Below are 11,879 nucleotides of genomic sequence, written 5' to 3' on the forward strand. Positions count from 1 at the left end.
AAAATCGCCCCATGTGAAGGGACCTGTTTCCTTCAGCCTCTGCCACCTGCCAGGAGAGCCCCGTCCCCCTGTTTCTGAAGGTGAGTGTCTGCAGGAGTGGCAGAGGGGACGGAGGGAGGAGGAGTGAGAGAGGGGAGACTCAATTCTCAGTTCTCAGGGGCCGAGAGGAAGGGATGTGTGATGTTTGCTGCAGGGTCCTCTAGGGAATGGCGTTTCCATCCTGGTGTCTGAGATGCGGGGTGCCTGTGAGCACAGCAGGAGGGAGTGAGGGTGGACAGGGCATGGGGGAATGCCTGGGGTGCCTAGTTATTTGTTGAGCAACTGCTGAATGACAGGAATAGAATGCAAGAACCACTGGCCTGCAGCAGGAGGGAGGAAGGGTAGACTCTGGGGTGGCCCGACGGGGCCGGGAATGCCGAGATTCTCAGCTCACATGCTGGTGGAGTGATTACCTGGGGGCCTCCCTACTCTAGAGACTCCTGCTTCCCCAAGTCCCATCTGGATCAGGAGGATATATAGTTCAGCTCCTTGTCCCACCGGATGGTGGAGCTCATGGGGGCAGTGCAGACAAGGCAAAGGAGGACCTTGAACGTGGCTGATCTGGGGGAGTCTTGCCAGGGCTGATGTGGGGCCCCCTGAGTCTGGGCTTAAAGCCTGCCTTTTACTCACTGTGTGGCCTTGGGCCATTCACGTGACCTCCCTAAGCCTCAGTTTCCTAGTCTGCTAAAGTGGTGACAATGACAAGTTGCCATGAAGAGCCACTGGGACCCCATGTCACAGGCCTGGCCTGCAGTAAGCCCAGGAGAGGGAGCTGGCTTCATCCTGCTTTGGGGGGATCGGGGGCACAGTTGGGGGCCGAGAGCAGGGGACTCTACTCTCTGAGCCTCGGTTTCCTCCTCTGTGAAGCGAGGATCATAGTAGAACCCACCTTGGAGGAAGTTTTATCGGGATGATTGTTCCCATAGTAGAACCCACCTTGGAGGAAGTTTTATCGGGATGCAGTTGGGGGATCATGACTGGAGGTCCTTATGGTTGTCAGCTGCCTGACTGAGGGTGGGTACCTTCCTCTGTGCCCTTCAGGCTCGGTTTCCCCACCTCTAGAATGGGATCATCTCCTTGACTACCCACAAGGTGGGTGCGAGCCTTCAGGCCTTCCCTGTCAGAGCACCTGCTCAGGTGGGAGCCTGGACGCAGTGGCTGCTGAACCTCAGAAGCCCCAAGCGCCAGCCTCGGCTTCCACGGGTTGATCCCCAGGGCAGGAGAGTGGTCTTCCTCAGCCCACCTTTGGGACAATGAAGCATCATTGCCTTGAACTTCACCCGCGGGATGATTACAGGGTTGCTGTCAGGCTGACTGTAAATTCTCAACAAAAGGTAGACATCCTAACTCTTGCTGTCTGTGCTTCTTGGGATGGGACACCAAAGCCTGTGTAGAGTGGGCAAGTCCCAAGACCGTGACCTCACTAGCTGTCTCATCTTGTTGCCAGAGAAAAATTTCAGTGGATGTCCGACATTATTTTTATTATTCTTTGCGGACGTCTTGTCCACAAAGCCCTTGTGGGTTGTCTGAGGAAGCCGGCAAACGCTCAATCCTGGAGGTCATTGTCATGACCAGCTGCTTGGTCTTGGGTGAGCACCTTCCTCACCCCAGGCTCAGATTCCCTGTCTGTAGGGTGGATCACCCCAGTGCAGAATGCTGGGCTCTCCTGGAAGGCCAACCGCTTAGCCTGGTAAACCCGGCACAGAGTCGATGGGGAAGACAATGAACGTGGATGCTCTCGTTCCAGGCTCTGCACCTGGTCCCTAGCAGGGCAGTGCCACACGTCTCCCTGTTTCCGCACCTTCCAGAAGCTCCCTTGGAGAAGAGGGAGAGGACAGAGGGAACCCAGGCTGGGTGCCGGGAGAACAGCCTTCAGGAGCCTCCAACCCAGGGTTGGAATCCCGGGTCCCCACAGTCTGTGTGTGACCCTGGGCAAGTAATGGTGCCTGAGCCTGAAGACATTCCCATCTGTGAAATGGGAGCATAACAGGAATGCCGAGTCTGCCTCCCAAGGCTCTGTTGACATAAGGGCGTCCTGCATAGAGAAGACTTGCATGTGAGTTAGCCCTAGCCGTGTAACGAGCCACACTAAAACTTAGCTGCTTAAAACAACAAACACTTATGGTCTCATACAGTGTCTGAGGGACAGGGATCCGGGGCGGCTCCACTGGATGATTCGGGCTCAGGTCTCCTCGCGCTGTTGTATGTAGTCCAATGTCAACCAGGGCTGAGTCCTTGGAGGGGTTGCCTGATGCTTTGGAACTGACCTTCCACGGGGGGCTTGGTCCCATGGCTGTTGGCGGGACACCTCAGTTCCTGGCCCCCTGGATGCACCCCCCCCACGATCCCAACCGGCTGCCCCCAGAGCAGCGCCAGCCTTGGAGGTCACCCTGTCATTTATGCAGTGCCGAATGGGGGGCCTATGACAGCCCTGCTCCATGGGAGGGGAGAACACAAGGGGGTGACTACCAGGGGAAAGATTATTGGGGGCTTCCTAGAACGCCCATCAGGTCTTCGGATTTAAAGCGGCTTTTTGCTTTTAGTGTAACCACCAGCACTGAGCTTCCCCATGACCTTCCTGGCCAGGCCCTACATCATCTGATTCGCTCTCCACCTGGATCGCTCTGCTCCAGTCACATTGGGCACCTGGTTTCCTCCTCCAACGAGACAAAATGATCCCAGCCTCTGGGCTTTGCAGCTGCTGTTCCCTCTGCCTGGAGGCATCTTCCCACGGTGACTGAGCCCATCGCTTTTCGGCCCCAGGGTCCCATCCTCACAGAGAGACCTTCCCTGACCATCCGTCTAGATGAGCTGTCTTACCCTCGCCCCAAACCCCGTCACTATCCCGTTACCCCATTTCATTTTCCCAGAGGTTCAATCCCATGAGAGCAGTGATGCTGTGTGCCTCATTTCTTGCTACATCCCCACCTCCTACAGCAAGGTGGAATCTCAAACATTTTTCTTGGAGGGGCAGTAGGACCCCAGTTTATGATAAATATAACACCATCCCCCAAGTGAGGGATGAGAAGGAGAGGCTAGTGGGAGCAGGAGGGGGGAAGGAGCTAAAGCAAAGGTCTTCTGTTTTCTACTTTTACTTATTTCTGAAATAGTGGTGTGTGTTTGAGAGAGAGACAGATAGACAGACAGAGACACAGAGAGAGAGACAGAAAGAGGGAGAGAGAGAAATCCAGGTTAGTGCATAGGATGGCTCCCCAGGGAAGTTATGCTTGAACTGGAGCACGCAGGAAGAGAAGGGGTTAGCTATGACAGGGACTGGACAAGAGGCATTCCTGGCCCAGGGAACAGCTTATGCACACACCCAGAGAGGCTGGGAAGCTCCCCGAGGCCATCTTAGTGGGGGCGATAGGGAGCCCCGGAAAGGCTCTCATGGTTTTTTGTTTTGTTTAGATTTTATTGTTGCTTTTGTTTTTGAAAAGCTTATATGTCCATACAGTGACAGAGCAGTCCAAACTATAAAAACAAGACTTGGATATAGGACACCTCTCCAGAGGGCCTCACTTCTAGTGGTATCCTCTGTCCTTCCTGGAAATTTTCTGTGCATATATATATATATATATATACGCTACACGCTAACCTGGATTTCTCTCTCTCCCACTTTCTGTCTCTGTCTGTCTCTCTGTGTCAAATAAATAAATAAAATCTTCAAAAAAAGTGTAATTTTAACAAAAAGAATTAAAAAAAAAAAGATTTTACTTGACAGGGAGAGCATGAGCAGGGAGAGCGGCAGGCAGAGGGAGAGGGAGAAGCAGACTTCCCGCCTAGCAGGGAGCCCAATGTGGGGCTGGATCCCAGGACCCTGAGATCATGACCTGAGCTGAAGGCAGAGACTTAACCGACTGAGCCACCCAGGCGTCCCTAATTTTAACAAAATTGGAAAACCTGACTCTCAGACACATACATAATAAGCCCTGATCAAATACTATTTCGGTTATTAAATGAGGAAACCAGCCGTTTCAAAGGGGGAAAGTCAAGGAACAGGGGCTAATACGGTTCTTCAGGGAACGTGCAGAAAACAGAAAGGAAACTGGGCAACAGGGCAGCAAATCCTCTGTAACCTTGAGGTCATCCTTTCTGTGGAGACAAATCACTTGCCACCAAACTTCTTGCAAGTTACCCTTTACCTTATCAGAGTCCGGAGGCTGATCCATAGCAAATAGTAACCCGAATAGAGATCGGGTCCCTTAGAAAATGAAATAACCCTTGGGCTGGGAGGGGTTCTGTTAAACAGGCTCCCAGGATGATCTAGAAACGACACACCGTCTCCTCTTATTGCCAAGCGTAGGATCATTTCTCTTATCTATTTCCTAGAGAGCTGTAAAAATCAGTTCGCGGCGGCCTTATACTTTTTAGTGACTTGATGGAATTCCCTTGAATGCATGTGACATCATCTACTTGCATAATTTACTTACCACCTCCCCTTTGGTGGACATAGAGGCTGCTTCCACATTTTGTCGACTGTACGCGCGCGCATTGGAAATCCTCGTGCAAAGCCTGTGCAAACATCCGCTTGCAAACGGCGAGGGGCGCCCCCTGCTGCTCGCTGCGCGGCCCTGACCGTGGCGTCAGGTGCTGATACGCACCTTGCATTTACCCGCCCAGCCACCTAAAGATGTAAATGCTGTTTGCATTCCCATTTTCGCTCGAGGGGACGGAGGCGCCCCGAAGGCAAATTGCCCCGGGGAAGGGGGGGTGGGGAGAGGAAAGAGGGCATTTCACTTTGATCAGTGCTTCCAGTTTATTCCGATGCATGGATGATGCTCGCTCCTCGCCGCTCCCGACCGGACACGGGAACGCCTGCTTCTCCGCACCCAGGCTGGCTCTGGGGCTAACGGACCTCTTTTATCTTTTATTTTTTTTTAATTTTATTGTTATGTTAATCACCATACATTATATCATTAGTTTTTTTAAAATATTTTATTTATTTATTTGAGAGAGAGAATGAGAGAGAGCACATGAGAGGGGGGAGGGTCAGAGGGAGAAGCAGACTCCCTGCTGAGCAGGGAGCCCGATGCGGGACTCGATCCTGAGACTCCAGATCATGACCTGAGCCGAAGGCAGTCGCTTAACCGACTGAGCCACCCAGGCGCCCTATATCATTAGTTCTTGATGTTGACCTCTTTTATCTTTGCCCACCTGATGGGTCCCACGTGGTCGTGGAAGATCATCCTTCACTCGTTTGCATGCTACTCGGCCATCCCAGTTTGTCCGGGACTCTTCCCGTGTTTGTGGGGGACATGCCCGCATCTCTAGAAACCGCCCCGTCCCAAGCAGATCGGGACAGCGGGTCACCCTGCTGTCCGTGATTCTGTGCGAGGCTGGACATCTTTTCTGGGGCCTAGGATTCGCATTACAGTGTCAGCTGCTCTTGCAGATGGGGTCTCGGGGAAGCTTTGCCCACTTTAAGCAGAAGGCCATTTCATAGGCGTGGAAACTGAGGCACAGAGAGATAGGTGCCCAAGGTCACACACCTAAGAAGAGCCTGAAGCAGGACTTGGACCTGGGCTGCCGGGCACCACGCCGTACCTGGGGAGTGTCTGAGCGCCCCTTCCTCTCTTGCAGGCCCACAGACCTGGGCCGCGGTGTCCCCGAAGATCATGATGGCGTATATGAACCCGGGGCCCCACTACTCGGTCAACGCCTTGGCCCTGAGTGGTCCCAGCGTGGATCTGATGCACCAAGCTGTGTCCTATCCAAGTGAGTACCGTCCTTCTCCTGACCCCCCAAGCTCTCGGGGGCCCCTCGGGGTCCCTTATTCTCAGGAAGAAGCTGGGAACTTACTGGGGTGATATTGGAGTCACACACCCGCTGTATGTAGTCCTTTGCAATCTGCCAAACACTTCTGCACGTCACTAGGGGTGCAGGAAAGCGTAGGGGTGTTCATAGCAATTTAGGAAGTGGTTCCTTTTAGCTGGACCTGTCTCCCTTCTACACCAGAAGGCGTTGATGGGCGCCTGGGTGGCTCAGATGGTTAAGCATCTGCCTTCGGCTCAGGTCATGATCTCAGGGTCCCGGAATCGAGTCCCGCATCGGGCTCCCTGCTCCTTGGGAGCCTGCTTCTCCCTCTGCCTTTCTCTCTCGCTCTGTCTCTCATGAATTAAAAAAAAAAAAAAAAATCTTAAAAAAAAAGAAAAAGAAGGTGTTGAGTACTCTCAATGGCATGTTTCAACTGAACATGTCTTTGTGTGTAAGAAATTTTAAAAAGGGGATAAAAACCAAACTCATACACCTGCTTACAGGGCTAAGGCCAGTTCTCGGGGTGAGGCATGAGACCCAAGATGACGGGCCAAGAGGGGCCCCATTTCCCAGGGGAGACAGAGTGAGGTCTACAAGGTCAGGGAGTAGGTGCACCCTTCTTTTGGGAAGATGCACCCCCAGAAAGGGCTTCTCGGCATCCCGCTGGACATCAGGGCTTCCCGCCCGCGGACAAAGAGACTGGGAGGTCCGGGTCTCCGGATGGTCCCGTTGTCCTGTCCCTGCCTTAGGCGCCCCGAGAAAGCAGCGGCGGGAGCGGACCACCTTCACCCGGAGCCAGCTGGAGGAACTGGAGGCCCTGTTTGCCAAGACTCAGTACCCAGATGTGTATGCTCGAGAGGAGGTGGCTCTGAAGATCAACCTGCCTGAGTCCAGGGTTCAGGTGGGATGCTCAGGGCCCTGGGCCCCTTCCTGCCCGTCCTGGGACCCAGAGTGAAGGGAGGGGGAGTAGTCATAGAGTAACGTAGAGACATAACAAAGTCATGTATAGCCCTCGTAATGCTTCACCCCTGTTACTGCCCCGTACCCCTCCTCCCACCCTCTTTGCCAGCCACACCTGCCGGTTCTTACCTAACACGCCGGCCAAGCACACTCTGGCCCCAGGCCCTTTGCGCTCTCTGTTCCTTCTACCTGGAAGGTTTATTCCCCATCACTTTGCTCAAGTCTTTGCTTATTGACCAATCAGGTCACCGTGTCCGTCAATGGGACCTAGACGGACCCTCGCATTTAAAGTCACAATGTCCCCTGACGCCCTACCCTGCTGCCCCCTCCTCCCGCTCCCGCTGGTTCTTCCAAAGTATCGATCACCTTCTAAAATACTATGCAATGTACTCACTGTTGATTTCTAACCTGTTGCTCTCAACAAGAATGTCGGCTCCACGGAGGCATCCCCAAGGTCGTAGTTCGTGCGTGTGTCTTAATTGATTGCTGGCTAAGTGTGCAAACGTGCATGTGTATGACTGTCAGTGTGATCGGATGGATGCACGTGCGTGTGCGCACGATTGTACGCACGACTGCATGTGTGATTATTTGTATGTACGTATGATTGTGCCTGTGTGTGTATAATTGTGGATGTGAATGATGGGTTGGATGGGTGGATAGATGGTCGGATGGACGGACTGGGTGCCCCAGGACCGACTGCAAGGCGGGGAGTTGTGACTCGGGCATGCTTCACCAATTAACACCATCATTCCAGGGCAGCGTGGGGGCTCTCCGGGGCCCCCTCCCCACTCACGCATGCCATCTCCCCCTCGCCCCCCCAGGTTTGGTTCAAGAACCGCAGAGCTAAATGTCGCCAACAACGCCAGCAGCACAAACAGCAGCTGCAGCCTCCGGGCGCGCAGACCAAGGCTCGTCCTGCCAAGAGGAAGGCAGGCCTGTCGCCGAGATCCTCCTCCGACGTCTGTCCAGACCCCCTGGGCATCTCAGACTCCTACAGCCCCCCTCTACCCGGCCCCTCAGGCTCCCCCACTGCGGCTGTGGCCACCGTGTCCATCTGGAGCCCGGCCTCAGAGTCCCCCTTGCCAGAGGCCCAGCGGGCGGGGCTGGTGGCCTCGGGGCCTCCTTTGACCTCCGCGCCCTACGCCATGACCTACGCCCCCGCTTCTGCTTTCTGCTCTTCCCCCTCAGCCTATGGGTCTCCGAGCTCCTATTTCAGTGGCCTGGATCCCTATCTTTCCCCCATGGTGCCCCAGTTGGGGGGCCCGGCTCTCAGCCCCCTTTCCGGCCCATCCGTGGGGCCCTCCCTGGCCCAGTCCCCCACCTCCCTGTCGGGCCAGAGCTATGGCACATACAGCCCTGTGGACAGCTTGGAATTCAAGGACCCCACAGGCACCTGGAAGTTCACCTACAACCCCATGGATCCTCTGGACTACAAGGATCAGAGTGCCTGGAAGTTTCAGATCTTGTAGAGGATACTCTTCTGCGTCTCGTCTCAACCTGCCCCGGGACGGGCCTCCCTGGGAAAGCCTCGGAGCTGGCTTTCCCTCCAAAGGCTGTGGCTTTTCTCACCACAGTCCCTCCCACCCCACCCCAGGGACTCCTTGCTTTCCGGCGGGTAGTGGGGGGGTCTGGGGGGGGCGGCTCAGTAGGTCTTAGTGACCCTCAACCCAGCTGCCATTGTAAACCACGAGCCCCAGACTCCAGAAACTGGTGCTGAGAATGTGCCCCGAGACGAAATTAAACCACACTCGCGGTTGATGTGGGGGTACTGGTGAGGTCAGCCTCGAGATGCCCTTGAACAGAGAGACAGGTAGGGAGGCTCAATTCTGTACCTTCCTTAGCATATGGCTAGAGATCCTTCTAGAAAATCCAAAGACAGACTTTTAAGCAGCCCCACCATGGAAGCTTAGACCAACTGTATACAGTTCAATTAAAAAAATCCATTTGGGGATGTTATAGGTTTCACACGTCAGGTTTTATATGGTAGGTTTAGGGGGCTCTTTGATATATATATATTTTTTTTTTTCTTCTTCTTCTTCTTCTTAGATTTTTCTTAAAGACATTTCTTCATTCATGCATTCTTTCAGAATGGGCACATTTGGTGGGAGAATGGAAGGCAAGCTGCCTGTTTCATGTCTTTTTTTCTCCTTTTGTTTTAGGATTTTCTAAAGGTGAATTTCACCCAAGCGTTGGAGGAACTGAGGTAGTTGCAATTGGGGCCGATTGTGGGCCCCAACTCTAGCTGTGGGTATTTCGAAAAAGAAGAGAAGGTGGCAGGCTTCCCATCTGTAAATAGGCAAGAGATGGGGGTCAGGGGAGAGAAGTGAATTTGGAGGAAGCCCCTCATTTCAAATACACAGGTCCTCTCTTAGATTCTGTTTTCTGTTCCCATTGCGGGGATTGGACCAGAGAGCCTGGCCTGAGGGAGTTTCCCTGGGGCGGCGCCATCTTTCTTCCCATGCAACTTGACCCCCAGCAACAGAGACAAGCCCTGAGAGAATTTTAAGAAGGAGTCAAGCATGTTGACACTCTTGGAAGTTTGGTGCTTTGGCCTTGCTTCCCCAGTCTGAATTTTTCTTTTGTTTTTGGCCCTGGGGGAGACAGAAGCCATGAGCCTTTCACTGGGGGGGGCTTCACAAGTTAGCAGGAAGTAAGGCAGGAAGGTGGCTGTGTGCTGGTACGTGGGAACCACTAGCCCTCCAAAGAAGAGGAAAAGCCCTGATTTTAGCATTTGCCAGTTTCCATGGTGCAAATTCTCCCACTATGGCTGATTTCTAGGCGCCCATCTGAGGTCAGGGACTCAGAGCCCGATGCATGCCGTCTGCGCTCCTGGGCTGGTAGGAGCTAGCTCCAGGTCCTCGGTGCAGGAAGGGATGTCAGGAGACCTCAGATGGTTTTTCCGGGTCCAGGCCGGAAGAGGTCCACACAGCCTAGACCCCCGAGACCCCTGAGGAAATACTGCCATCACTAGAACCCACAAGGAAGGTTTACTCAGCACACCACGTGACTATCTCTCATGGGCCTGAGTCATGTTGGTCTCTGGGACGTTAGACTCAGGAGTGGCTCAGAGTCCAGTGTGGGACACGAAGGATAAGCAGAGGAGGACAGCGCATGCTGGGGTGGGGGTTGGGAGGTCCAGGCAGAATTCGTAGAGGTGAATCTGTTCAGGAGCTTCCGGCTTCCTTTCCCGGGGCCAGCCTCCTGAACTTTGGGGATGGCAAAGGTTCTACTTCCTAAAGCCAGGACGAGTGACAAGGGGGAGAAGGAAGCGGCCGGGAGCCCCCCTCATTCTGTGTCTCTTTTCCCACTCATTGGGACTTCAGTCTCCTTCCCTCCAGGCCACCCACAGAGTGACAATGATTAAAATGCTGAATCCTGCTTAAAGTCTGGGTGGTTTTTATTTTTTTTTAAATTTCTGAGGAGGGGCCGACTAGGGGAGGTGGAAAAAGAGGTCGCTCTGTCCCTCCAACCCCCCCGCCCCCAGTCTCTGGGGACATGGGTCGGTCCACGTGCTTTCTTTGTCTGGTCACTGTCTTTTCCTTGGAATCTCCCTAAAGCCAATTAAGCAGAGACATGGGCTCCAGATGCCAACTTCCACCTGCTGTGACTTCGCCGAGCCCCTGAGTACCCCTCTGCAAGGAGGGGGAGGGGGGTGGCCGCGATTCCTGCCTTAGTGGCCCGTGGAAGGACACAGGCCCTCCCTGTCAGCCAGCCTCGGGTCCCCCCCATGTCCCTCTCACCTCTGTTTCTCTCTTTCTTTTCCTTCTGACTGTCCCTCAGACTCCCAGGTCCCCATTTCTCTTTGCTGGATTTGTACCTTTCTCTCTCTTTCTTCTCTTTACTTTGCCCATTTTTCTGTTTCTCCAAATGTAAGTCACTGTTGTCTGCTTCTGTCCCTCTCAGTCCCGGAGTCCCAGGTTAAGATTTGTGTGTGTGTGTGTGTGTGTGTTGTGGGGGGTGTGTGTGTGGTGGGGGGGCACAGGGCTGGTGGGGTCAGACACACTTGCTGTCCGAGCCTGGGTCAGCCACTTCTGGTCCCAGGATCCCGGGTGATTCATTTTTCCCAGCTTCAGCTTCACCTCCTGTAACACGGAGAAAACTTACCTCGAGAGAACGAAATGAGATCCTTATATTAAGTACCTGGTCCTGAACCTCTGGTCCGTGGTAAGTGCCCAATAAACATTTATTTTTGTGGTAAAACACACAGCACATAAAATGGACCATTACTATCATCTTTTTAAAAAAAGATCTTATTTTTTTTAAGTAATCTCTACACCCAACTCAGGGCTCGAACTGACCACCTCAAGATCAAGAGTTGCACGCTCTCCTGACTGAGCCAACCAGGTGCCCCCATTATTATGACCTTAAAGTGTGCAATTCAGTGATTTTAAGTACATTCACAGAGGAAACCAGACACAAAAGGCCACATAGTGTAGGATTCCATTCATATGAACTGTCCAGAAGAGGCAGATCCATAGGGAGGGAAAGCAGAGTTGTGGTTGCCCAGGGGCCGGCTGGGAGGGAGGGAATGGAGAGTGACTGCTTAATAGGTACATTAGGTGACAAAAAAGTAGCAACCCAGTAATTCCACCTCTGAGTATATACCCCAAAGAACTGAAAACAGGTATTCAAGCAAAAACTTGAGGGTTCCTGTTCATTGAAGCATTATTTGCAATAAGCAAAGGACAGAAACAAGCCAAACAGTTATCAACTGTTGAATGGATAAACAAAATGTGGTTGGGCCATCCAATGGACTTTTTTTTTTTTTTTTAAGATTTTATTTATTTATTTGACAGAGAGAGAGAGAGAGCGCACAAGCAGGGGGAGTGGGAGAGGGAGAAGACTCCCTGCTGAGCAGGGAGCCCAATGCAGGACTTGATCCCAGAACCCTGGGATTATGACCTGAACTGAAGGCAGACACTTAACCAAATGAGCCACCCAGGCACCCCATCCAATGGATTCTTACTTGGCCACAAAAAGGAGAAGTTTATTTATATTTTCTTAATAATCTTTACACCCAACATGGGGCTCAAACTCATAACCCCGAGATCAAGAGTCACATGATTTTCCAACTGAGCCAGCCAGGCACCCCGGGTGTATTCTATATCTTGATTACGGTGGTGGTT

At 53.0% G+C, this 11,879-nt stretch overlaps 1 protein-coding gene across 1 annotated transcript; it reads left to right on the plus strand.

The window, feature by feature from the left end:
• Nucleotides 1-5,654: 5,654 nt before the first annotated feature.
• CRX (cone-rod homeobox) lies at nt 5,655-8,222 on the plus strand. Its single transcript, XM_034986561.1, has 3 exons — nt 5,655-5,754; nt 6,543-6,694; nt 7,575-8,222. Exons 1-3 carry the CDS (start codon nt 5,655-5,657, stop codon nt 8,220-8,222), a joined length of 900 nt encoding a protein of 299 aa, XP_034842452.1.
• The last annotated feature ends 3,657 nt before the right edge of the window (nt 8,223-11,879 follow it).

This window comes from Mirounga leonina, unplaced genomic scaffold (genome assembly GCF_011800145.1).
Source record: "Mirounga leonina isolate KUSES-001 unplaced genomic scaffold, KU_Mleo_1.0 Mir_376, whole genome shotgun sequence".
Lineage (NCBI taxonomy): Eukaryota > Metazoa > Chordata > Mammalia > Carnivora > Phocidae > Mirounga > Mirounga leonina.

Bases quoted from the DNA above. Each gene is read 5' to 3' on its own strand.
- CRX (XM_034986561.1), top strand. From the start codon at position 5,655: ATGATGGCGTATATGAACCCGGGGCCCCACTACTCGGTCAACGCCTTG. The intron at 5,755-6,542 runs GTGAGTACCGTC...TCCCTGCCTTAG, and splicing joins CCAAGCTGTGTCCTATCCAA to GCGCCCCGAGAAAGCAGCGG. The intron at 6,695-7,574 runs GTGGGATGCTCA...TCGCCCCCCCAG, and splicing joins TGCCTGAGTCCAGGGTTCAG to GTTTGGTTCAAGAACCGCAG.